This window comes from Podarcis tiliguerta, assembly GCF_965153285.1.
Source record: "Podarcis tiliguerta genome assembly, chromosome: Z".
NCBI lineage: Eukaryota > Metazoa > Chordata > Lepidosauria > Squamata > Lacertidae > Podarcis > Podarcis tiliguerta.
Genome location: NC_139553.1, coordinates 1,876,397 through 1,901,266, shown reverse-complemented (window position 1 = coordinate 1,901,266; position 24,870 = coordinate 1,876,397). Strand labels below are relative to the sequence as shown.

At 48.6% G+C, this 24,870-nt stretch overlaps 3 protein-coding genes and 1 long non-coding RNA gene across 10 annotated transcripts in view; 1 reads left to right on the top strand and 3 right to left on the bottom strand.

The window, feature by feature from the left end:
* Nucleotides 1-3,037: 3,037 nt before the first annotated feature.
* On the bottom strand, nucleotides 3,038-12,233 carry ZBTB6 (zinc finger and BTB domain containing 6). Its single transcript, XM_083423120.1, has 2 exons — nucleotides 12,005-12,233; nucleotides 3,038-7,683 (listed from the first exon to the last, which is right to left on the bottom strand). Exon 2 carries the CDS (start codon nucleotides 7,671-7,673, stop codon nucleotides 6,399-6,401), a length of 1,275 nt encoding a protein of 424 aa, XP_083279246.1. The 5' UTR covers nucleotides 7,674-7,683; nucleotides 12,005-12,233; the 3' UTR covers nucleotides 3,038-6,398.
* Nucleotides 12,234-15,350: 3,117 nt separating this feature from the next.
* LOC310669377 lies at nucleotides 15,351-18,415 on the bottom strand. The gene is made up of 2 exons (XR_014507156.1): nucleotides 18,201-18,415; nucleotides 15,351-15,435 (listed from the first exon to the last, which is right to left on the bottom strand). It is a non-coding gene; the product is annotated as an uncharacterized lncRNA (long non-coding RNA).
* Nucleotides 18,416-18,476: 61 nt separating this feature from the next.
* On the bottom strand, nucleotides 18,477-22,180 carry ZBTB26 (zinc finger and BTB domain containing 26). 6 transcript variants are annotated; one of them, XM_083423116.1, is made up of 2 exons: nucleotides 22,158-22,180; nucleotides 18,477-19,852 (listed from the first exon to the last, which is right to left on the bottom strand). In XM_083423116.1, exon 2 carries the CDS (start codon nucleotides 19,840-19,842, stop codon nucleotides 18,502-18,504), a length of 1,341 nt encoding a protein of 446 aa, XP_083279242.1. In that variant the 5' UTR covers nucleotides 19,843-19,852; nucleotides 22,158-22,180; the 3' UTR covers nucleotides 18,477-18,501. The 6 variants fall into 6 exon arrangements, with proteins under 6 accessions (XP_083279242.1, XP_083279245.1, XP_083279244.1 ...); XM_083423119.1 differs by lacking the exon at nucleotides 22,158-22,180 and adding an exon at nucleotides 21,679-21,802; XM_083423118.1 differs by lacking the exon at nucleotides 22,158-22,180 and adding an exon at nucleotides 21,674-21,786.
* RABGAP1 (RAB GTPase activating protein 1) overlaps nucleotides 21,943-24,870 on the top strand; it is a 96,110-nt gene continuing 93,182 nt past the window's right edge. Inside the window, exon 1 of one of the 2 annotated variants that reach the window (XM_083422950.1) lies at nucleotides 21,943-22,130. The gene's annotated coding sequence lies outside the window, so the exon portion shown is untranslated. The remainder of the gene's footprint in view (nucleotides 22,131-24,870) is intronic. The other variant, XM_083422952.1, reaches the window with a different exon arrangement.

Genomic DNA, 24,870 nt, shown 5'->3' with positions numbered 1-24,870 from the left:
CAGTTTTGCTTTTATGAAAGCTTTATGAAGAAAATAAATATAATAGTGTATTCCCTCGCCACCCTGTAGTTTTTGAAAGATAAAAGTATTGACAGGCGCCTCCTGCTCATCCTTCAGTTCCTCCCCATACATTTGTAGCTCGATTCTGTCTGGAGTGGCAATATAGAAATGAAGAGGGAGAAGATTTGGCGAACACCCACATCATACATTTAAAGCACATGACTCCCCCCCCCCAAAAAAAATATAATCCTGGGAACAGTAGTATGTTAAGATGGCTGAAAACCGTAGCTTCTGTGAGGGTAAAACTACAGTTCCCAGGTTTAGGGAGGGAGGGAGTTGTGAGCTTTAAATGGTGCGGATCGGCCTCTGTATTTAAAGCAGGTGGGGAGGAGTGGGAGAAATAAAAGAGGGTAACCCCTGAGGTCCTGAAGTTGGAAGGGTTCATACAATAATAATAATAATTTTTATTTATTCCCCGGCCAACACCGGGCTTAGAGCGGCTAACATCAAATGTATAACACATTAATATATCACAATCAGATTGTCACACTAGATATTTAGTAAAAGCTTAAGATTTCTCTTCACACTAGCGATTGATTTCTAGTAAGACAGCATACTGTTGAAAGGATATACAGTGGTACCTCTGGTTGCGAATAGGATCCGTTCCGGAGGCCTGTTCGCAACATGAAAGGAACGCAACCCTAGTCTGAGCACGCGCAGATTGCGATTCGCCGCTTCTCTACATGCGTGCGACATCATTTTGCGCATCTGCGCATGCACGAGTGGCGAAACCCAGAAGTAACCCTTTCCGGTACTTCCGGGTCGCTGTGGGACGCAACCTGAAAAAACGTAAGATAAAGCGAACGTAACAAGAAGTATGACAGTACATCGAGAGCTACTTGAGTGTAGGCTCAAGTCCCTACTTTCACTTTTGTTATTTTTGCTATTAGTAGTCTCTCGGTTGTCAGATCCAGACCGGTTACACCCCTGTGCTCAGTGGTCTTGAGGGAGTGCAACACTACGTCAGTCTCTTTAGTATTGAGGGAGCTATTTCTGGCCGCCAAAAGCACCAACTCAGCCAGCAGTGACGTTACCTTTTCTAGTTTGGTGTTAATTTCCTCCACTGCTCTTGCAGTCAGCAGACAGTGGTCCGCGAGTATTCCTGCATAGAGTGGTGCCCTCTCGGGTAGCAGTTCAAAACATGGTTCATGGGCGCTCATCTCTGCGTTCTCCCCTGGGTGGTCTCCACCCATTAAAGCGTCCCCACCTATCTAGGAATGAACTCTGATGCGGTAGGTTCTGTATTCTGGGCTCTTACAAAATCATCCAGTTAACTCTGCTTGCACTTCTGCTATGGGCTCACTTGTGGAGATGAAGCCAATGGCTTCTTTTTCTTAGACATTTTCACAGAGATGCAGCTGCTACTGCTTTCAGCTGTAAATCAGGAAACTCGGAATCCTTCCAGGTTTAGGGAGTTTGATCTCCTCTCCTGCTGATAAGTAGTTGGTAGATTGAGTCGAGCAGGAGCTAATTAAGGCTTTCTCCGGGATGTTCCCTAAAACTTTTAGCTTGAACTTTGTGATTAAAATAATTAAGAAAAAGATACCGAGCGATAAAATACTAGAATACTAGTAAAAGCTAATAAAATGCTGATAAAACTAATAAAACCTCATTTGGAAAGGTTCTCAGGCAGGGTGGAAGAAGAAAAAACTTGCCCATGCGAAGACTGCCTGGTGGAAACCCTTACACACATCGTTCTCAGATGTAAACTATATGCTGATCTCCGTCAGCAATTTCTGGATCAACTCTGTATCCCCAAATGGAAACCAGAGTCTGAGGTCATACATTTTCTATTACTGGAGAATGATGAGGAGCTAGTGGCTAAATATCTCTATTTGGTTTTTTGTCATCAAAGTACACTGCAGACATCTGATCTCCCTGGAGACCAAGAGATGTGACGATAGACTGCTCTGCCTCCTTTCTTTTAGCAAATATTTTGTGCCACTGGGGTAATTCTGTATTTATTTGTTTTGGATGTTTGTATGTGATGCCAATAAAAGGTTTGATGATGATGATGATGATGACATTAATATAAAAACAGGCAATCAATTTAAAATACATCCTAAAATCAGATCAGGATCAGAATAAAATCCAATCAGATGGCAACTCGCAGATTAGGGTTGGGGACCTTAAATGCTCACCAGGCCCAACTGTTTGTGCTGAACTTATATGAGCCTGTAATGGTCTGGAGGCACCAGCCTATATCTGAAATACAGTGGTACCTCGGGATGCGAAAAGGATCCGTTCCGGAGCCCCGTTCGTATCCTGAAAGGAACATAAGATGCGATGGTGCGTCTGCATGTGTCGCATTTTGCCGTTTCCGCGCATGCGTGTGATGCCATTTTGAGTGTCTGCGCATGCGCGAGCGGCGAAACCTGGGAGTAACGCGCTCTGTTACTTCCGGGTTGCCGCGGAGCGCAACCCGAACGCGCTCAACCTGAAGCACATTCAACCCGAGGTATAACTGTACTATGGTTTGTTTTTTTAATTGTCTTCTTAGGGACCTGAATGGATTTGGATACAGCATTATGTGAATAGGAAGAAATAATATAATTCACAGGATTATGTGAATAGGAAGAAATAATATAATTAAAAGGAGCATAACTGTTCACTAAGTGCTGTTGAAAATTAATTTATGGTGCTCATACATTTATGAGAAGCAAAATTTTAACACAACACTCATGGCGATTCTTCATATGTAAGTAGCACTGGGATTTGCTTCTTAGCAAGTGCATTTAGGGTTTCAGGTGTAAAGTCTTTTTTTCTTAAGAAATTGGTGGGTTGAAAGGGCAATATTTATTGAAATGTGAAGCTTATAGATCAGGAGGCACAACTTAAAAAAGCAACATCAAGGAACTTCCAACTAGTTAAAGAAAATGGTTTGATTTGCGCAAAAAGGCCTCTCTTCTCTGTTCCAGAAGAGTTCAGCATGGTTTGCAGTCCTTTCAGTTCATTCAAGAGCATCAGAAATATGTCCTTCAGCTGTGGGAAAACTTTATTTTCACTACAAGTCATTTGGAGGGGGATTGGAAATGCAACTCAGCTGGCAAGTCAGCCAAGAAAACAGGATATCAAAGCTGCCATTCCCATAGTTATGCCCTGAAGACAAAGCAGGCAATGAGTGACAACTTGTAAAAATTAGCACTTAACACAACTCTTTTACAATGGGCTGGAGAGAGGAAGATAAGCCTTTAAACAGGCAGTAGGACACCACTCAAATACAGACTTTTCTGTTAAGCTAGAGCTTGTAGCTTATTATTAGCATACCAAAAAATTGACATCCAAATTTACAAAAAGCCAAAACCAGAAGATCATATAACACAGAAAGCCTAGGTCAGTTTAAGGCTGTGAACACACATTATGGGATGCAGGTGGCGCTGTGGGTTAAATAACAGAGCCTAGGGCTTGCCGATCAGAAGTTTTGGAGGTTCGAATCCCCATGTGCTTGGTCCCTGCTCCGTTGCTCGGTCCCTGCTCCTCCCAACCTAGCAGTTCGCCGGCTCCCTCGGCCAATAAAGCGAGATGAGCGCCGCAACCCCAGAGTCGGCCACGACTGGACCTAATGGTCAGGGGTCCCTTTACCTTTACACACATTTTATTTTGCCTTTCCAGTATGCTCCTACTGCTGGTTTGGGAAGCAGTGCGTCGTTCTATTTCTTACAAAGTGCTGTGTTTTTATGCATTTCCCCACAAACCAGCTTCAACCCAAATTGAGAAAAAAGAACAACTTGTATATGTTATAAGCTGGTAATGTGTACACAGCCTCCGTTACTGTATAAACTGTGTGTATACTATATTTTGTCAGGATAGATGGAGCTGACCAGAAACAAAGGTTGTGGCAAACTTTTACAACAACAGGGGGGAAATGACATGGCACTTAATAATGCCAAAATTGGCAAGGTGCTACACGACATGATCAAGGCCAGTGCCTCTGCAAAGCACATCCATCGTCCACCTTGACCAGTAACAGCAGCCATTGCATCAGATTCCTGTTGGATAAAGCATCGAGGACCCCACAGCAAAGCTATGCACCATACAAAAGCAAAACCTGACTCAAAATTGCACCAGATTGGCTGGAAACTTGGGGCATTGTTAGATAATGCACCATAGCGCAAAAACGTGGTTTCAAACCATGGATCCTCATGGGTCCTCAGGGTTTTTGCATTGGCCCACCTCTAACTCACTGTCGAATCACACATCATGGCCATAGGCACAGCCTGAACACACAATAAACACGGATCCACGACTTCCTGGCAACACTGTGGGCAAAAAACATGGTTTCGAAGCACGCATCCTCATGGATCTTCTGGGTTCTGGCATTGGGCCACCCCAAACTAACGATCAAATCACACGTCGTGTCCATGGGCACAGCCTGCACCCAAAAAAACACACGGATCCATGGCTTCCTGGCAACTGTACTGCACTTAAAAGACTCAGTGCCCAAACCTCTCACACCAAGCTGCCTCTCATAAAATTAAGATTGTGGGTGACTTGGGTCCCACCGGCACTATGCTTTGCAGCACACTCAAGCACCCAGTGAGGAGGGCAAAATTTCTGTAATAGGAAGTCAGACCATGGGTTCATGCAGCTCAATTCTGTCTACACTGACTGGCAGCAGCTGTAAAGGATTTCAGGCAAGAAGTGTCTCTCAGCTCTCCCTGGAGGTGCCATCGGGGACAGAACCTGGGACCTTCTGCATGCAAGTCAGATGATCTACCCCTGATGTAGCCCACTGTACTTCCCCTAAAATGGGTGGGGGGTGTTTCCCTCCACACCCAACCCAGAATCACCATTTAACAACATCCTCACTGGCTGCAAACACCAGGTGCTCCCAACATGCGAAAGCCCACCAGGTCTAGGGGGAAGAGAGAGAACTTAAGCTGTAGATACCTTCTTTTTTTTATGACACAACATACAAAGGTAAGCCAGAGTAACAAATGGTCTAAAGAAACAACAGTGCCATAAATTTCTGGTCTTTTTCACCACCATCCTTAAATACCAGATCTCTGAGGCCTATTTTCATCAAATAATTAAACAGCACTTAGGAAATCCACTAGAAAATGAATACATCATATAGAGATAACCTAACCTGTTCACTGAGTGGAACGTGCCGGCACCAACGCACACCAAACCAGTCCACATGTTTCAGCCAGAAGGAGCAGAGCAAAATCTTCAGCTGAAACTGATCTGGTTACAATCACACTCTGAAGCCTTGGGAGTCTGATTGGTCCTCCTGATTGCCACTGGCCTCCCCCAGTTAAAGGTTCTAGCTTCTAAGGCAAACATTAAGCTGTAACCTTCTTTTAAGAAACAACAAAAGATAAAGCGTGGTGGTCTCTGCTCCATGCAAGCACAAAATCCAACAGCATTCGTTGCAGCTGCACAGTTTTCTTGCCATGAGAGAAATCAGTAACAACCCATTAAATATTTAATTCACAGTTGCCTCCACTAAAACACCAGCGGTCCAAGACTTAATTTTTCTTTCCAGATTTAGGCTCAAGTCGTCTTGCAAAAAGTACTACTACTAGTAATAATAATAATAGCAATAGTAATTAATAATAATAATAACATCATAATCACCACCAGCAACCGAAAAAACGAAGTGCTGTGCAAAAGTAAAATAAGTCTCCTAAAGTTTTTTTCTTCACCCCACACATCTGTTCCTCTGTTGACAACTCACCCCCCACCACCGGAAAGGGATGGGGGGGGGGAGATTAATTTTGTTCCATTTCCTGTTTGCGTATAGGATGTTCTCATCTCGGATGGGCAACTGGTTCTCCAACAAGCCTCCATGAACATCACCAGCAGAAATGTTGTGCTACATCTAAACACCCATCTTGTAGGGTTGAGATCCAAAAGAGAGGTTGACCTCTATACTTGCAAAGGAGCTGACCTTACTGCACACTAGAGATGCAGTATTACAGTATTTTAATATATATATTTTTGGAAGCCGCCCAGAGCGGCTGGGGAAGCCCAGCCAGATGGGCAGGGTATAAATATTAAATTATTATTATAGAGATGGAGAACTCCTTTGGCTCAGTGGGCCAGATCTTTACCCCCCCCCCACTTCATGGGCCAGCTGTGCATTTTGATGGCTGCTGACAGATGGTTGGGTGGTCCCACTTTTGTCAACATCTGGGGTCTACTTTGCAAAGCGGCACCTAGCAGAATTGTACCAGGCGCTCCCACCCATCCACTGATGTCAACCCAGTGACTTTGGCAGATGGGCAAGTGGGCGTGGTCTGTAGGAAACGGCCTCGCAGGGTGACGTGGAAAACCCCTCACCTGGTGGGCTGGGGGTTTCCCAAACCTGCCCTACAAAGCCTCTCCCCCTCCCACTAGTCGTAGTCTATTCTGACTTCCGTAATGGAGTCGAAGGTGGCTTTGTCCATGCTGCTCCTCCCGTGTACAGACGTCAGGTGCTTCTTGAGGGCAGACTTGTGCTTGAAGTCCATGTCACAGCAGTGGCACTTGTAGGGCCGGTCCCCGCTGTGGATGTTCAGGTGGTCCTGGAGGGTGCTTTTGGCTGTAAACGTCTTCAGGCAGACCATGCACTGGAAGGGACGGATCCCCATGTGCCCACGGATGTGCCGGTTCAGGTTCTTCTTCTGCGTGAATGTCTTCCCGCACTGCAGGCACAGGAACAGCTTGTGCATCTTCAGGTGGCGGAGGTAGTTCTCCAGGTGGAGAAATCCCCTGGGGCACTTGGGGCACTGGTGCCGCCAGGAGTAAGCAGAGTCCCCTGGGCTCTGGAACCCGCCTGTGGCCGTTCTGTTGGCTCCTTCCGGATTCTCCCCGCCAAAGTCTTGGAACTGATCCCTGGGCACCTCTGTGACCCTGCTCTCCACTGTTGAATTGATCAAAGAGTGCTGAGTCTCTGGGAAGTACAAGTTTGATTTGGAGGAGGTGCACGGCTGTGGAAACTGCTCGCCTTCCACATTAGGAGCGCTGATGGAATCCATTCGGATAATGCAGATTTCGTTGTCCTTATACCCTATCTTGACAGTTGATATCTCAGGGCTTTTAACGTTCTTTGTTTCTGATAGCAAGCTCTGCTGAAGGTCCCCCTTTTCTGGTTTTATATGATCCTCTGAATTCACAGGGCTGTCTTCAGAAATCTCAATGATTTCACAGTCTTTTTCAGGGCAGCCACCGCTGCATCCCAGTTCTGTCTCGGAGGAGTGGCACTTCTCAGAGCTGGCCCGGCTGCCCTCCACGGCCGCGTCAATCTCCAGGTACCTGGACAGTGCCTCCGTGCACTTTTCCACAATGTGCACCATCTGCAGGTAACTTGCAGCCGTGAGGTACTTGAGAAGCTCCTTCTTCTTCACCTCCAGAGCCCCCGTGTAGCAGGAGAGGAGCAGCTTCCGGCCAACCTCGGCGCTCTGCAAGATGGTGATCCGCACCTGCTTGGACTGGGTGAGCAGGAACTGGTCCCGCATGAACGTGGAGCAAGCGGCGAAGATGACTTTGTGCCCTTGGAACTCAGTGTCGTTGATGTAGATGGAGACATCGCAAAATAGGTTCTGCTGTCTCAGCAGGTTCATCTTCTGCAGCATGGCGCCCCCCTGCTGCTCAAACTGGAAGTGCAGCACATCCGAGTCGGCCGCCATAGTGGTGATTCTGTTTGGGGAAGTGGGGTGGTGGAAACAAAAGAAAAAAGAAAGGTGCATTGCATACGAAGCTCAGCAGATTGTTAATAATAATAATAATAATAATAATATAATAATAATAATAATAATTTATTTATACCCCGCCCATCTGGCCGGTCTTCCCCAGCCACTCTGGGCAGCTTCCAACAAAATATTAAAATACAGTAATGCATCAAACATTAAAAGCTTCCCTAAACAGAGCTGCCTTCAGATGTCTTCTAAAAGTTTGGTAGTTGTTGTTCTCTTTGACATCTGGTAGGAGGGTGTTCCACAGGGCAGGTGCCACCACCGAGAAGGCCCTCTGCCTGGTTCCCTGTAACTTGGCTTCTTACAATGAGGGAACCGCCAGAAGGCCCTCGGCGCTTGACCTCAGTGTCCGGGCTGAACGATGGGGGTGGAGACACTTATCTGAATATCCTCCACTGCACCCCAACGACAATGGCCTAGTTTAGTGGGTCCTACAATATTTGTGACCTGAGGCAGCTGCCTCACTCTGCCTCATAGTGGAATCCTGGCAGGAAGCTGAAGGGTGAAAGATTAATGACAAACAAAACAAGCAACATCTTCACACAAGGCAGAGTTAAAATTATTGAATTCCCTGCTGCTAGATGTGCTGGCGAAGGACGCCGGTGGTGCTGTGGGTTAAACCACAGAGCCTAGGACTTGCCGATCAGAAGTTTGGTGGTTTGAATCCCCGTGACGGGGTGGGGTGAGCTCCCATTGCTCAGTCCCTGCTTCTGCCAACCTAGCAGTTTGAAAGCACGTCAAAGTGCAAGTAGATAAATAGGTACTGCTCCGGCGGGAAGGTAAACGGCGTTTCCATGCGCTGCTCTGGTTCGCCAGAAGCGGCTTAGTCATGCTGGTCACATGATCCGGAAGCTGTACGCCGGCTCCCTCGGCCAATAAAGCGAGATGAGCGCCGCAACCCCAGAGTCGGCCACAACTGGACCTAATGGTCAGGGGTCCCTTTACCTTTAGATGTGCTGGCAGCCACTTGTTTGCTATTGGGCCAAGTTCAAGGTGTTGGTACTGACATATAAGTTCCTATGCAGCTCAGGACCAGGTTCCTTGAGAGACAACCTTGTCCCTCTATCCACGCACTAGATCACTGCAGTCTGCAGGAGAGCTTCTCCTGTAAGGTCCGAAGACCTCAGAAGCTCACTCCATAGGAATTTGGAGCACATAGGAATTAGTGTGGCTTCCCCTGTCCTGTGGAAGCACATTCCTGTTGAGATGCAATCAATAACCCACTATGTGCCCATTCCAGAAACAGTCAAAGACATTTTTATTCAGAGATGCTTTAGTGGCTGGATAAGTCTTTATCCCAAGTGCCCACCGGTTGCAGCAGTTCTCAGCCTGTGGGACTCCACATGTTGTTGGACTACAACTCCCATCATCCCTGAGCTCTAGCCTTGCTAGCTAGGGGTGATGGGAGTTGTAGTTCAACAACATCTGGGGACCCACAGGCTGAGAAAGGCTGGTAGGGTTTTATTCTTGTTTTAAATGTATTTGCTGCTTTTGTGTTTTTGACTGTTTTAAATTTGTGTGTGTGTAAAGCTCTTTGGAACAGTAGTTTAGAATGTGGTTAAATAATTCTAATAGTATTTAGAAGGCTTTAAAAGAGTGGTGGCTGACTCTCATCCCAGGGGCTTAGTAAGGCCTCCAAGCGAACGTTTCTACCAGCAAAAACTCGCCAATTTTGGGAGTGGCAGCAAAAAGAGAAATACAGTAGAAACAGTGCTGGTAGTGCAAAGAGGAGAGGGGTGTGTGTGACAGACAGTGTAGAGTGTACACACCCACCACTGGCATAAAGTCTCATGAGGGTTGGCCAATGGTGGATGCAGCCTTCAAGCCCCAAAAAAAGGGGGTAGGCTCTCACTGGCTACTAGTCATGATGTGGGAGACAAGTGGCACTGTGCTCTAAACCACTAAGCCTCCTGGGCTTGCCGATCAGAAGGTCGGCAGTTCAAATTCGCACGATGGGGCAAGCTAGCAGTTCGAAAGCATACCATTGCAAGTAGATAAATAGGTACTGCTGCAGCGGGAAGGTAAACGGCGTTTCTGTGCGCTCTGGCTTCCACCATGGTGTCCTGTTGCACCAGAAGCGGTTTAGTCCTGCTGGCCACATGACCCGGAAAGCTGTCTGTGGACAAACGCAGGCTCGCTTGGCCAGAAGCAAAATGAACGCCACACCCCATAATCGCCTTTGACTGGACTTAACTGTCCAGGGGTCCTTTACCTTTATTTTTTTTTACTAGTCATGAAGGCTATGCACTGGCTTTAGGATCAGAAGCAATGTGCCCTGGGATACCAGTCACTGCGGACGGTCAAGAGCCGGAGAGGGCTGTTGTGTTCATGCCCTGCTGTGGGCTCAGGAAACAGTATGCACAACTAGACAGAGCCCAATGGGACTCTTCTTATTTTATTAAATGACAAGCAGTCCTGTGGCACCCTAAAGACTAGCGCATTCATGAGCTTTCGTAGACTACAGTCCACTTCATCAGATACGTGAAAAATCTGTGAGATGCATGGATTGCCCACTGCAAATAAGGATAAACCTTTTGCCTCCTGTCTTTGCAAGTTTTTCCAGAGGGATAGTCACAACTATCTCTTGCAGAAGAACGCACAAAAGAGTACTTTGCAAAATTGCAAAATTCTAGTGGTTTGGCTACATGTCTCTTGATTGTAAAGAAAAGAACAGAAAACCCTCAATGCACTTTACAAAGAGGACAAAGGAATAAGACATAAGGGAAAACCGTGAAACAGCTCTTTTAGACATTTAGACATTTAGTCTCGTCGAATGACAAACTCAGCAGTTCCAGAGTGTAGGTGCTGCCACACTAAAAGATTTCAAATCTGGAATGGGTAATGTACAGTATTGCACTTTTAACAGCACCAGTTCTCCAGATTTAAGCATTCAGTTGGGGATGTATAGCATAATATATATCTAAGATATATATCCCTCGTACCTACAGGACCGCCTCTCCCGGTATGCCCCACGGAGGACCTTAAGGTCCATAAATAGCAACACCCTCAAGGTCCCGGGCCCTAAGGAAGTCAGATTAGCCTCAACCAGAGCCAGGGTCTTTTCAGCACTGGCCCCAGCCTGGTGGAACGCTCTGTCTCATGAGACCAGGGCCCTGCGGGATCTGATTTCTTTCCGCTAGGGCCTGTAAGACAGAGTTGTAATAATAATAATAATAACAATAATAATTACTAAAGCGCTCTCACAGGTAAACTGGTCCCAAACTCTTAAGGGCATTATATACTAGCAGTATATTAGTATACATTGAACTTGGCCCTGCGTTATATATTTAAAATGTTAAAGGAAACAGGAATATCCGCCAATAGAGAAGGAGTCCTCTGATGCTTTCCATCACTCCAGGCTCCATCCCTTTGTGCACCCCCCCCCCCCGAACTGATCCATCCCAAGTGCTGGTCTTTGGGATTAGCCACCATGTTTTGATTTAACCAGCATCAAAGGGAAGCACAGTTCATTTACTCCCCCACTCCTCTAAGCGGGTGTGTGTGTGTGTGTGCGCACGCATGCTGGAGGTGTAAATGACTATCAGACTTCGAAGGGCTGGTATAACTGGACCAAGTTCATCGTTTTTGTCTAATTAATTAAACTGCACAGTTTTAGTTGAAATTCCAATAAATGCACAATTCATTGTGACTGTTTTGAACTTTGCTGTGCTACTATCTTCCCTAGTGGGTCATGCAAATAGCTTTCCATAGGGTTGGATAGGGGGCCGTGGGGGTGAGTTCGCGGTACTAGGGGTGGTGGAGAACCAAATGGGTTTGGGAACCACTGGCTTAGCAACAGTGCAGCAATATTAGGGACACTTTTAATGTTTGATGTATTGCTGTATTTTAATATTTGGTTGGAAGCTGCCCAGAGTGGCTGGGGAAGCCCAGCCAGATGGGAGGGGTATAAATAATAACTAAATCATCATCATCATTATTATATGTGCTTCAGCAGGTGCAGCTTATTTTGCCAGGATGGGGAAGAGGAAAACAAAACAAAACAGCATCAGCAACCCTTTAAAATTTCCCTCTTCTGCACAACAGCCCTGCTCTCTGCCTCTTGCCTGAGAGGCACAATGCCAACATTTCCTTCAACGATGGAGATGCAAGCTTATTCCCGGAACTCCTTCAGGTGGGACAGCTCCCCGCTTCCTTCCAGGCATCCCTTTAAAGCCCTGGGACCTGCCGGCTGAGGCTGCCTTGCACTCTCTTCCACCTCCCCTCCCCCCCATGCAACACCCCCCAATTCCCTGCTCCTTGCTCACCGGTTGCTGCAGTCAGGGGTGTGGAAGAGGTCCAGACGGAACGCTTCCCAGGCAAGGATGCAGATGGCTCAGGCGAAGGAATAAACTTCCGGCAGTCCTTCTGAGCATCACCTCTTCTCTCACTCTAACCCGGAAAAACATCAGCAGACCCATAGCCTCCCAAAATGCATGCACCTTGTTCCTGATTGGCTGCTCCTGCAACTTTTTCAACCAGCAGGGGGGAAAGAGGTAACAAAAGGCACACACACACACACACACACACGCACCATCCCAGAGGACATCTGCTGACTGCAGCTCTGTATATGTAATTTTTGGCAAGCAGCGCAGAGCCTCTTTCCTATAATATAGTTCCTTCCCACATTTTCTTATGAATTTCTATCCCTTTTCATGTATTTGTATCCCATTCCCCAGTGAATATATGGGACGCGGGTGGCGCTGTGGGTTGAACCACAGAGCCTAGGACTTGCCGATCAGAAGGTCGGCGGTTCGAATCCCCGCGACGGGGTGAGCTCCCGTTGCTCGGTCCCTGCTCCTGCCAACCTAGCAGTTCGAAAGCACGTCAAAGTGCAAGTAGATAAATAGGTACCACTCTGGCGGGAAGGTAAACGGCGTTTCCGTGCGCTGCTCTGGTTCGCCAGAAGCGGCTTAGTCATGCTGGCCACATGACCCAGAACCTGTACGCCGCTTCCCTCGGCCAGTAAAGCGAGATGAGTGCCGCAACCCCAGAGTCGGCCACAACTGGACCTAATGGTCAGGGGTCCCTTTACCTTTTACTCCTGTGAATGGAACTTAAATGGACCCCCTCACCCCAAATATATGCTTACCAGTATCCAGACAGCTGCCAGTGTATTCGCTATCATTTTATTGTATGTGATCGGTTCTGTATCATTTAATCTATCTGCCTCCATGGACAGAGGCAGTAATGCTTCAAAATACCAGTTGTTTCGTGGGAACAATGGGCAAGGAGAAGACCCTTTCAGGCTCCCCACAAGCATCTGGGTATCCACTGTTAAGAACAGGATGCTGGCCTTGGTGGGCTCTCTTTGGCCTGACCCAGCAGGGGTCTTTTTATGTTCCATAGTATAACTGTGGGATTCATGCTTTATTTTATTTATCTATTTCATTAATAAACTACCTAACATTTAAAAAAAAAAATCTCTAAGCAGCATACTCAGAGTGGCTCGCAATAATTTAACTAATACCACAATATAAAAGCTGAATGCTACGTAAAACTAGCCTTATTTAAATGTGGGGAGGGGGCACAAACCTTAAGCAGGGTCATTCCCTGTGAAAGAAAACTAGTCTAAGTGAATGAGACTGTTGCCTCGTATTATGGTGGTCTCTAATTTGCAGGCTGAGGATGGGGAAACTCTGGCTCTTCAAACACTGCTGGGCTCCCAGGTCCCGTCAGCCCCAGAGAGCACCCAATGGCCCCAATCCAAAACTGCCACGAACAGGCTTTGTTGGGAGGGATGGAGGTCTGCCTAATCTAGCCTGTTGGCCTTCAAATGGTTTGGAGGGAAGCTCCAATCAGCCTCCGCAACAGGACTGCATGATGCTGGGGCTGATTGTAGTCCCAATCATCTTCCCCCAAAATACTGTTACAGGTTTGGGGGTCAATCTGGATGATACCTGGGGAGTCCCCTGCAGGCCTGTGACCCTGAATCCATGAGGTTTGCAATCTAGTAGTATGCAAAGCAAGTTTCTTTGTATGACAAGGGCCTTGGTTGACCAGCTAAGTCCTGTTATTCACCATATCCAAAGAGGTTGCTGTGCTGCCAAAGACCAATGGCTCTGCCATTTCCACCTCATTTGCCTGGATGCTTTGGGTTTGCACTTAACGATACCAAGACAACACTGCTTCTGTTCTGAGAGAGCATCTTTCGAATCAGCAGGCCAGAATGGAAAACGACCTGAAGTTAAAATGTATACTTTTTTTAACTTTCCAACGATTCCAAGTACCACTTTCTGGAAACCATAAGAGGGGAGAGGGCTCTTGTGCTGCTCAGATCCTGCTTGCAGGTTTGACCACTACGGTGACAGGATGCTGGACTAAATGGGCCCCCTTTGGCCTGATCCAGCAAGTTCTCCTTGACATTCCAGTGATGAGCTGTAAACTCTGGAGAGTCTTTCATATCTCTCCCCTATAACCTGCTGACCTTTTTCTTTATTTCTAAGACGGCATTATTTTACATTTTGGACAGATGGCTGTGTTTTTTGTCTAAGCTGCCTTGAACATCGATGTCTAAACAAAAGGCAAGGTATAACTTCCAGTGAATAAGTAAGAAAGACAGACAAAAAGAAGATAAAATGGACGTATGGCTGGTCTCCTCCCCTCCCCCTGCACTAGTGGTTAGTTATATTAGATTGAGAGGCTTGCATAATGGATAGAATACACCCCCCAAGAATTGCAGTAGTATGGCATTTGCTGACTGGGCCCCCCCCCACTCATTTTAGACTACAACTCCCATCTGCCTCAGGCCACACAGCTTTGCCTACATTGCCTCATTCATTTTTAGAACAGCCCCTTATGGTAGTATTATCATTCCCGTGTAACAGGCTGGGATCAAGAGGGATTTGCCAAAATTCCATCTACAGCGTGCAGTACATGGGGTTCCAAGTACTGTTTAGGGTGACTGGCTGCTTTGTGCATTAGTTCCGGCTGGAGGAGATACGTGTTTTATAGAAGTAAATGGTTGTAGCGTTTGTGTGAATGGCAGGAGTGGTATTGTGAGTGGTTGCGGTAAGAGTGTGCTTTATGTGAACTTGCATCAGGCTGGCTGCCTAGTGTTTCCCCCCTTCATCTCTAAGTTATATAGACACAGATAGTATGCATATTCTGTATGTTTGCATTTGGAGTAATCTTAAGGTAAACCACCTAAGCTTGTGATTAGTGTAATTTATGTATTTTGATTTTCCTTACTGTAAGGAAAGCGCTGATACTGGTGAATAACAAGCAATCTGTAAATGTACTGATTAAACAAATAAGGGTCACTTGGTGTGTTTGTGGCTAAGATGAGATTCAAGCAGGCAACCACAAAGGCCATTAACTTGCAAAGCAGCAACCAGGCTCCTGATAGTTGCTTTGCAGCCATGTATTTTTCTGTCCCATATCTCATGTCACCTATGTCATCAGCTGTGGGGCAGTAGTTTGTGGGTTGAGGTAAAATGGCCTCACGGGCCAATTTAGGAGCCCAGCTGGGCTGACTTGGCCCATGGGCCAGAGGCTCCCCACTGCTGATTTAGCGACACCCCCCCCCCCCGGCTCTCTTGTAATGAATAACATTCTGCTCGGAAACTTCCCCACCCAACCTTGCAAAGCTGCTGACAATGATCACGGATCACATTTCACATTAGGAGGTGGTGCAGTTGTTTTATTTCGAAGCCACTGTGATGACTTGGCACACACAACGTTGAGTGGTCTTTTGGTCCTGCGTACAAGAGCACATTCACAGATCAAAAGCAGCCTATGTTCTCTCCAATAGGGGTATTTGCAAAGCTTTTACCCTGTGCTAATTCACAAGGGGCCCAACCCACTCGCACTTGCTGACATGGAGAAAAGGGGTGGGGTTCATGAGGGTTGTGGCTCCACCCACATTTCATCAAGAGCCTCCCACCCCGCCGTGGAACTCCCATAAGCCCCAGTCAACATTGCCAAAGATCATGTATGAGGGGAGCTGTAGCCCAGGAACATTTGGAGGGCTACAGACCCACTGCCCTTGTGCTGGACACTTTAAGGAGGATCCAACTGCTAGCTGAAATAGGAGTCACCCCTCCCCCAAATTAATGCTTACAATTCCCTCCTGCCTCACAACAGGGGAAGCAGGAGAGATGAGGAAGTGAGACAAAGACCCTGGTTTGCATGTAAAGCTGAAGAAAACTATGGCTAAGTGTATGAATGGGTGAGTACTCACAGCATAAACCGCCTCAAATGTTCCACCATCTTCCTGCTCTGCTGCATCCCTGCCAGAGCTAAACTCCAGGGTGGATACGCTTGACAAACTGCGGTCAATAAACTACGAACAAACTTTGGCTACAGCTCCTGGCTTGCTTGAAATCAGACACAGCAAACAGCCAATATTAGACCAGAATGCTAAGCCAAACATGGCAAAGCAGCAGCAGGGTTGGTGAGCTTGCAAGCTTTTGCTGTGAATACCTAGACACTCTCTCATTCACATTTAAGTCATAGCTTGGCTTAGTATTACAGTGCTTCAGGTTACAGACTCCACTAACCCAGAAATAGTGCTTCAGGTTAAGAACTTTGCTTCAGGATGAGAACAGAAATCGTGCTCCGGCGGTGCGGCAGCAGCAGGAGGCCCCATTAGCTAAAGTGGTGCTTCAGGTTAAGAACAGTTTCAGGTTAAGAACGGACCTCCAGAACGAATTAAGTACTTAACCCGAGGTACCACTGTATGTGTGAACCTGGCCAAAGAGGATGGGAGAACAAACAAGGTGTGTGGGGGTGGGGCGGGAGGGGGTCTCAGCTTGTGGCACTCTCCTGCTTCTCTTTTTACTTCTCATGGCACCAAGAATGAGTGGATGTGGCTCCTGTGGGCAGATGCCAGCAGAGGCCCCAGACGAGGAACAGCGCATGCACTCCAGGTGAAGCGCGGAGGGTGCTCTTCCCCCCTCCACACCTCCTGCCCCTGCTGGGAGAGCGCTTGAGCACAAAGTGGGGGCAGGAGGTGTAGAAGCACTGGCCCACTGGTTGGGGCCTCCAGCAGTGGATGGGAGAGTGCTTGTGTGCTGGATGAAGAATGGGGAAGGTCATCTTCACACTCCCTGCTATGCAGCTCCCACCACCAGCCAGGCTGCAATGGGGATCTATGCGGGGAGGGGGCTGGTTTGTGCCCCCCAAACTGTGTGCCTGGGGCAACACCCCCTGCCCCCCCCACCCCTGGATGCCAGTCCCCTCAGCATTATGCAAAATTGAATGCTATTCCTTCCAAGTCATGGCAGCATGTATCACCCTCCCTTACAGTTCAGCCTCACAACAGAAGTGAGAAAGACTCCCTCAAGAGAATCCCTGTTCTATTTCCTGCTTCCAGCTCTTCCACAGCAGTCTGCTTCCACAGCAGTCTGCCAAGAGAACGCTGCAGAGGGACAGGTAGCCCAGGGTCGGTCTGAAAAATCCAAGAGACTCCTATCTTGCTATGCAGGCCTGACTGCAGGGTGACACTGATGCTGCAACTCACAATAATAAATATTTAACCATTATTTGACTGCTCAAGTGTTCTTCCTTCCTCAAAGGTGTAATCCCAAAAGTTAGCTTGGGAGGACTCAGGGTAACAATCCGCTAACCACCTTGGGTTCCTGCACCTTAAGAGCTCTGATGTCTTGGAGGTGTGGTAGGGGCCCAGTTATGCCAACTCCACCTCACCACCTGTAACAGGACATCTGAATTATCTCACAAGTGCCTACAGGATTCCAAGCAGCATCCACAATGCAGGGGGAGATACTGGCCCAGGCGCTTGCAGTGTCATAGAAGGAAGGGCTTGAGGGTGAGATCAAGGACTGAGGAGGTAAAGGAAACAAAGAGACACTGCGGGTGAGGACAGGAATAGTCAGGTGTGGCAAGAGGGAGGCTCCAGGAGGAAGCCTGGAAGCCATACAAAGCAGAAGAGGGGGAGCCTGGCTGGCTGCTGGACAGAAAAACGGATGCCACTTCAGATGAGAGGAACAACATGAGAGAAAGGCCCAGAAGAAAACAAAGACAACTGGGGCATGCAAGTTTAGCCTTTCTAGTCTAAGCACATACTTTCCACAAAGGGTGGGTTGGGTTGTTGGGGACAGGAACTCAGCCTGGGCAGAGGCACAGAGGCGATTGCCATATTCTGTAGCAGCAGCCTTCACCCATTTTAAATCAGGAAAGCGACCTTCACTCACAACAGTCAAACAAGTTTAGGGGTGAAAATGGTCAGCTAGAGGGTAAGAAGAACAGAGGGCAAGTATCAAATGTTAAACAATACAGTTTAAAAAAATCACAGATGGACTAACAAATATTAAGAGCTTATAATTATCCAGTGCTTTCTCCCCATAAGAACTCAAGATCCCCCCTCCCCCCCGCCCACTGAAAAACATATCTATCATAGGGTATGTCTGTATTTACTCCTTCAGCCCACAAACCGGTAACTGCTTCCTGGAGGTACAATTCAAGTACCCTTCAGAAAAAGGGGGCCATCCAGCGCTGCCTTACCTAAATATCAAAGGAGGCAGGCTTATGCCTCTGTTCTTTCCATGCTAGGGACAAAGACACTTGGAGTCACCAAACACATCAAACCACTCTAGGGCAGAAGACTTGCTACAATTTTCAGTTCAGCCCCCACAGCTCATCCAGCAGAGCCTCTTAGGCTGACACCCAAGTCCAAAGCCCGAAGCAGCTCTTCACGGCTCTTCCTGCCCCAATGCTCACAGAGACTCGATGGCCATTGTGGTCTCTTCCAACTCTATGATTCTATGATTCTATGAGAGGTGCTCCATCACCCATTTCAATTCGCTCAGGCGCTTTCGCTCCGCAAACTGAGCACTGCCTGCGCCAGTTTCCCGGTGTCCAGCACCTGACTGGCCTCGGCCTGCTGGCAGCCTTTTGAGTCTGTGCCTGAGCTGCAGCTGAAGGAGTCAAAATCCATGGCAATGTCCTGGACATTCCTCTCATTGGCGTTGTCAAAGCTGTTCTTGCCATGGAGCTGCTTGAGGTGCTTCCTAAGGACGGGCTTGTGGGCGAAAACCATGTCACAGTAGTTGCATTTGTGGGGCTTGTCCCCACTGTGCAGGTTGAGATGGTCCTGTAAGGAGCACTTCTGCGAGAAGGTCTTCCCACAGATCTTGCACTGGAAGGGCTTGATGCCCGCATGCACCCGCATGTGCCGGTGCAAGTTGCCCTTCTGTGTGAAGGTCTTGCCGCACAGCAGGCACATGAAAAGCTTGTGCATCTTCAAGTGGTTGGCGTAGTTCTCCAGATGCCGGAAAACACGTGTGCACTTGGGGCACTGGTGGTGCCACTGAAGGCCTTTGTCCACTCCCCGGTTGCTGGTGCCAAACATGTCTTTGGAAGCCATGATGAGGCTGTCTCCCCCCATGTACGAGAGGGTGTAGTTGTGGAGTTGGCCTTGCTCCAGGTCACCAGCTCGGTTCTCCACCGTGGAATTGATGAGGGAGTGCTGAGGCTCTGATGAGTGGAGGCTGTTCTGCTGCTCTGAGGAAATAAACTGGTTCTGGTCCTTCTTGCTTCTGACCTCTGCAACCTCCCCAATGGACTCCACCTTCACAATCTGGATGTCGCTATCGTCCATGTCCAGGCTGTCTTCAGAGGGTTGGATGCATGGAGAGTCTGGAAGCAAGGACTCATCTTCCTCCTCCTCCTCCTTACTCCCCACCCTTGGGCACTCGTTTGGCTCTGAAGAGTCAGTCTGCTGCGGCTGCTTCCCCTCCTCGTTTTCAAGCTGATGTTTTGGCCGGATGAATTTCCACAGGGCCTGTGTGCAGCGCTCCACAATGTGGCTCATCTGGAGAAAACTAGCCGCCGTCAGGTAGTTCACCAACTCCATCTCGGGAAACTCCAGGACACCAGTGTAGCAGGACAGAAGCAGCTGCCTCCCAACCTCCGAACTCTGGAGGATGGAGATTTTCACTTCCTTGGAGTCATTCAGCAGGAACTGATCCCTTAGGAAAGGGGAGCCAGCAGCAAAGACTATCTTGTGGCCGTGAACCTCAAGGTTGTCTATGTGGACCGTGACGTCGCAAAACTTCTTCTCTTCCCTCAGCTTGTCCATTTTTTGCAGCATGGAGTCCCCATAGTTGTCGAACTGGAAGTGGAGGCTATCAGTTCTCTTGGTCATGTTGACAAACCTGAAAGGGGCAAGTGGATGAATACTGTGAATGCCACAGAAAGAAATAGTTTCAAGACTGTACTAGTTTCTTCCCCTGTAGCTCTCGTAATGATCACATCATCACAATAATTACTGTTTTCTCAGTTTCCCTGCTTGTCCCAAACCCAATATTGCTGAAAGAAGTGACTGGTCCGTGGAAATCACATTAGCTGTTGGAATGTACCTTTGAAATTAGTTTATTTGCAGTGCAACCCCGAATGCATTTACTCAGGAATAAGTCTTACTAAGTTCAGTGGAGCTTACCCTCAGATAAGTGTGCACAGGACTCCAGCCTTACAAACAAACAAAATGGAAACTAAACTTAATAACTGGGGGGGGGGGGGGGGGAGGTGTTTCTGAGCAATCAAAGCAGCACAGATGCACCATCTCATCCTAAACCTACCAATGACATTAAGCACCGAGAAAGGCAAAGGCACCAACCGCTTCACTGGAGGTTTTGAAAGGGAGGCTGGACAGCCACTTGCCAGGTATTCCTTAGCTGTGATTATTGCACTGCAGGGGGCTGGACTAAATGGCCCTAGATGACACAGCTGGTGTGGGATGGTGCTGAGGCCACAACTCAGAGACAGAGTACCTACTTTGCACACAGAAGGTACCAGCTGAGCCCACTCCTCCCCAGAAAGATACACAGACGCCTTCTTGAAGGTCACCAGCCCCTGACGTGACTGTATTTTGGCTCTTTCAAATTCAACACAGAGAAGAGAGGATCACTACAGTAACACACTGAGAAACATAAGAAGAGCCTGCTGGATAAGGTCAGTGGTCCATTTAGTCCAGCATCCTGTTCTCACAGTGGCCAACCAGATACCAGTGGGAAACCAGGGAGCAGAACATGAGCACAAGAACACTCTCCCCTCCAATGGTTTCCAGCCGCTAGTATTCAGAAGCATTATCGCCTCCAATCACGGAGGTGGAACATAGCTATCTTGCTCAGCAGCCATTGGCAGTAGCTTATCTCCTCCATGAATTCAGCTAATTCTCTTTAAAAGCCATCCAAATTAGTGGCCATCACTGCCCAGGGGCACAACGCGAGCATAGGAAGAGCCTGCAGGATCAGGCTAGTAGCCAACTCAGTCCAGTGACCTGTCCTCAACCCCAAATGCCACAAAAGGAAACCCAGGATCTGAGCACAAGGGCTGCAGTCTTCCCTCCTATGGTTCCAGCACCTGGCATTCAGGAGTGTTTACTGTCTCAGACCATGACGCAGAACATAGCCATTGTGGTTGACAGCATTATCTCCTCTGTGAATCCCTCCAGTCCCCTTTTAAAGCCACCCAAGGTGGGGTGAAGAATAGTCCTGCAGGTGAATCAGGCCCAGTGTGTGAGAGAAGGTTATCTAGCGCAGCCTCCGTCCTCACAGCCCCCAACCAGATGCAACCAGATGCCTATTCTAGGAAGACCAGAAGCAGCGCTGCTGCTGCAGCAGCAAAAGAGCAGCTCTCCCGTCCACATTAAGCAAGCTGTCAAAACAACCACCACCCTCAAGTCCCACTCCGTGACCTCCACGTCCCCACTCCCTCCTTTTAGCCGAACCACGCCTCTCAACCTCCAGCTGCATTTACGGAGCAGAAAAACGGCGGCGGACCGCTGTCACGAATGCGGAGGGCGATGGTGGGCTGGGCTCCGCCTCGTAACGCCTCCCACCCCCACCGGCAATCGGAGCGCTCCTGAGGTGGGTCAACCTCCGCCAGGTCTAGTGGCCGCGAGTTCCACCAGCCAACGGCTGGGACGGGAGCAAACGGGGAGGATCACCGGCCCCGCCACAGCCCCCCAGTCTCACCCCACCTCCTCTCCGCCTCCCCCAGGCGGCGCAGCCACGGGGCTGGCCCGAGGGGCGCGGGAAGGACCGCGCGGCCAGCGGAGCTCCTCCGCCACCTCCTCCTCCTCCTCTGCCACCGGAAGCTTGAATCCCCGCAACGCCCCCCCCCGCAGCCCCACTTCCGGCGCCGCTTCTTTCTTTTCCGAGAGGAGAGGGATAGAAGGGTTGCTAAGGAAGAGGACGGGGGGGCGGGACCGGAAGCCCTGGGAGCCGGAAGTGGCCGGGCGCCTGTCTTCCGGCCGAGCCCCGGTCACGTGACGGCGGGAGGCGGGGAAGGAGGCGGAGGCGGGGGGCGGGATCGAGGTTGCGAGGCGGCCCGACTGAGGCCCGGCGGTGGCGGCGGCGGCGGCTGCGCTGCTGCTGCTGCTCCTCCTCCTCTTCCCGCTGCCCGGGGAGGCAGACGGAGGCCTTCGAGAGGGTAAGCCGGGCGCCGCCCAGCCCGTACCTGAGCGGGGTTGTGGGGCGGGAGGGCGCTGGCCGCCCCGGAGAGGATCCGGGGCTGGGCCGGCCGGGGGGGCGGCGGCAGGGAGGGAGGGAGGGAGGGAGAAGCAGCCGCCGCCCTCGCCCTCGGGCGCCTCAGCCCTGGGAGGGTCGGCGCTCCTCTGTGTGGAAACAGCGGTTGGCCGGGCGCTTAGCCCTCCCTGGTCTCGGGGATCGAGGGGTGGGTGGGGCTGGGGGCCGGCTCTCCATTATTTATTATTATGGGTAGCTATGACATGTATGTACCGTCCTACATCCGTTAATCCCAGGGCGGCCCACAGCATGAAAATGAAAGGTTAAAGCACAAAATGCGTAATGACAAGAACAAAACAGACCAGTAAACCTACCCCCCCCCGCCCCAATTGCCACAAACCCCTTTCCAAGGATATATATATAGGATGTCAATAAGCTCAAGGCCTGGTTAAAGAAGGGTTGCCACCCGCCCCCCCCCCGGCACCTAAAGGTGTATAATGATGCTGCCAGGGAGTTTATGGGAGAGCATCCCATAAACGGGGAGCCACCACAGAAAAGGACCGTTCTGGTGTTGCCACCACCCTCCGGACCTCTCACAGCGGAGGCACAAGAAGAAGGGCCTCAGGTGGCGATTGCAGGGTTTGGGTTGGTTCATTTGGCCCATGCATAACACTTACAAACGTTTGTCATGTCACCCCTTGGTCACTAAATGCTTTCAGGTTCTGCAATCCTTTCTTTCTTGACTACATCCCCTATGTGGATTCCTGCTGCTGGAGTGTAACCAAATCTTCCTTATATTACTTATTTTAACAGTAATTCCTCTTTGTACAGTTGCTTTTTTATGGATCTTCTCAGTAGATACCCGTATAAATGTAGGCATTCATATTATTGTTTTGCACCCCCTCGGCTTACCTTCCTATGCGGCGGAACCACCCGCACCTAAATCCTGTGCTGGTAACTCCTATCATTCTTGACCACATTGCTGGGTGGGGCTGATGGGAGTTGGTGTACAGCAATTTACGGAGGACACCAGGTTCTGCATTCCTAACATAAAAGCTACTGCTGTTGTCATGATAATGCTCTCTTGGAGCGGGCACACAAAGAAGGGCCTCATAATTTGGTCTACAAATGATGTTAAATAAAAATAAATTATTTGCAGTTGAGTTTGGGTGCTCCTGCTGCTCCTGCTAACACCTGGTGTTGCTTTGGTGTTGCATATCCTCTGTTCTGTCTCACCATTCCCAAAGACTCCAGTGTGATGGAGAGTATTGCACGAGAAGTGGTGAGGCGCATGTTCAAATCCCCTTTCAGTCATAAAACACAGTGGGCAACCTTGGGCCAGTCGTTCTCTTTCTCAGCCTGACCTACTTCACAGGATTGTTGTGAGCATAAAAGCAGGGGGAGGGGAGTAGGCCCGCCCTGCCTGCTGCCTTGAGCTCCTCGGAGGAAAGGTGAAAGTTAAATTTACTGAATAAACTGGGTTGTTGTTTTTGTTGTTATTGATGATATTTAAATAATAATCACGACAGTATTATTAGCAGTGATGACAATATAGTGGCTGTTTGTGTTGTGTTTCCACTAAAAAGTACCTGAGACAAGTGCAGTAAAATTTCTGTAGCTGTTTTTCTTTGTCTCAGGCAATATTTTGGTGTCCATGGTATGAGCCTTCACATGTTTTGGGTTAATAGTCCACAGAACAGCCCTGTAAGTTATGCTGGTTTGAGTAGCTCTGCAGTGTAAGTATGTGTATTGTGGGAAAGACTGAGAGAAAAGTAGCGTTCATAAAGGTAGCCAGTGATGCTGCAGCTGAGGTTTTAATTGGAGGCCTCTTTCAGTACAGTGGAACCTTGAGTTGCAGACGTAATCTGTCCTGGAGGCACATCCGCAACTCGAAGCGTTCGTATCCAGAAGTGCCATGTCTGCGCAAAGGGCGATTTAGTGTTCCTGCGCATGTGCAAAGCGCGATTTAGCGCTTCTGCACGAGCAGTAAAACCCGGAAATAACCATTCTGGTACATCTGGATTGCAGCGGGATGCAACTTGAAAAGACGTAACCTGAAGTGGACGCAACATGAGGTATAACTGTACAGTAACATCTCTGTATGTGTCATGTGCATAAAAAGCCCTGAGATGTAGGCTGTTACTGACTACTCATGTAATGGTGAGTTGATAGCTTGAGCTCTTAACTCATGGATCTTCTCAGCTCAGCCCCTCATTCTGTACCTTGATTGAGGGGAACCATGGAAGTTAGAAGATTTGGGCTGCTGACCTAGTGTTGTCCCAAATGGAGGAGGATTGCAGAGCTTTGCCAGATCCTTAGGAAAGGCTGCCTGAAAAAATATTTATCTTGGATTTTTTATTTATTTATGTAATAAAATTTACACACCGCTTGATTTTTAAAAACTTCAAAGTGGTTTACAAAAGATAAAACAGTACACTCGTACCTTGCTTCTCGAATGGCTTAGTTGCCGAACAAATCGGCTCCCGAATGTTGCAACCCCGGAAGTAAGTATTCTGGTTGGCGGACGTTTTTCGGAAGCTGAATGTCTGATGCAGCTTCTGCTTGAGTGCAGGAAGCTTCTGCAGCCTATCGGAAGCCGTGCCTTGGTTTTTGAACGGTTTCGGGAGTCAAACGGACTCCGAGAGTGGATTAAGTTTGAAAACCAAGGTACCATTGTAAAATCAAGAAAAAATTACAACCCCACT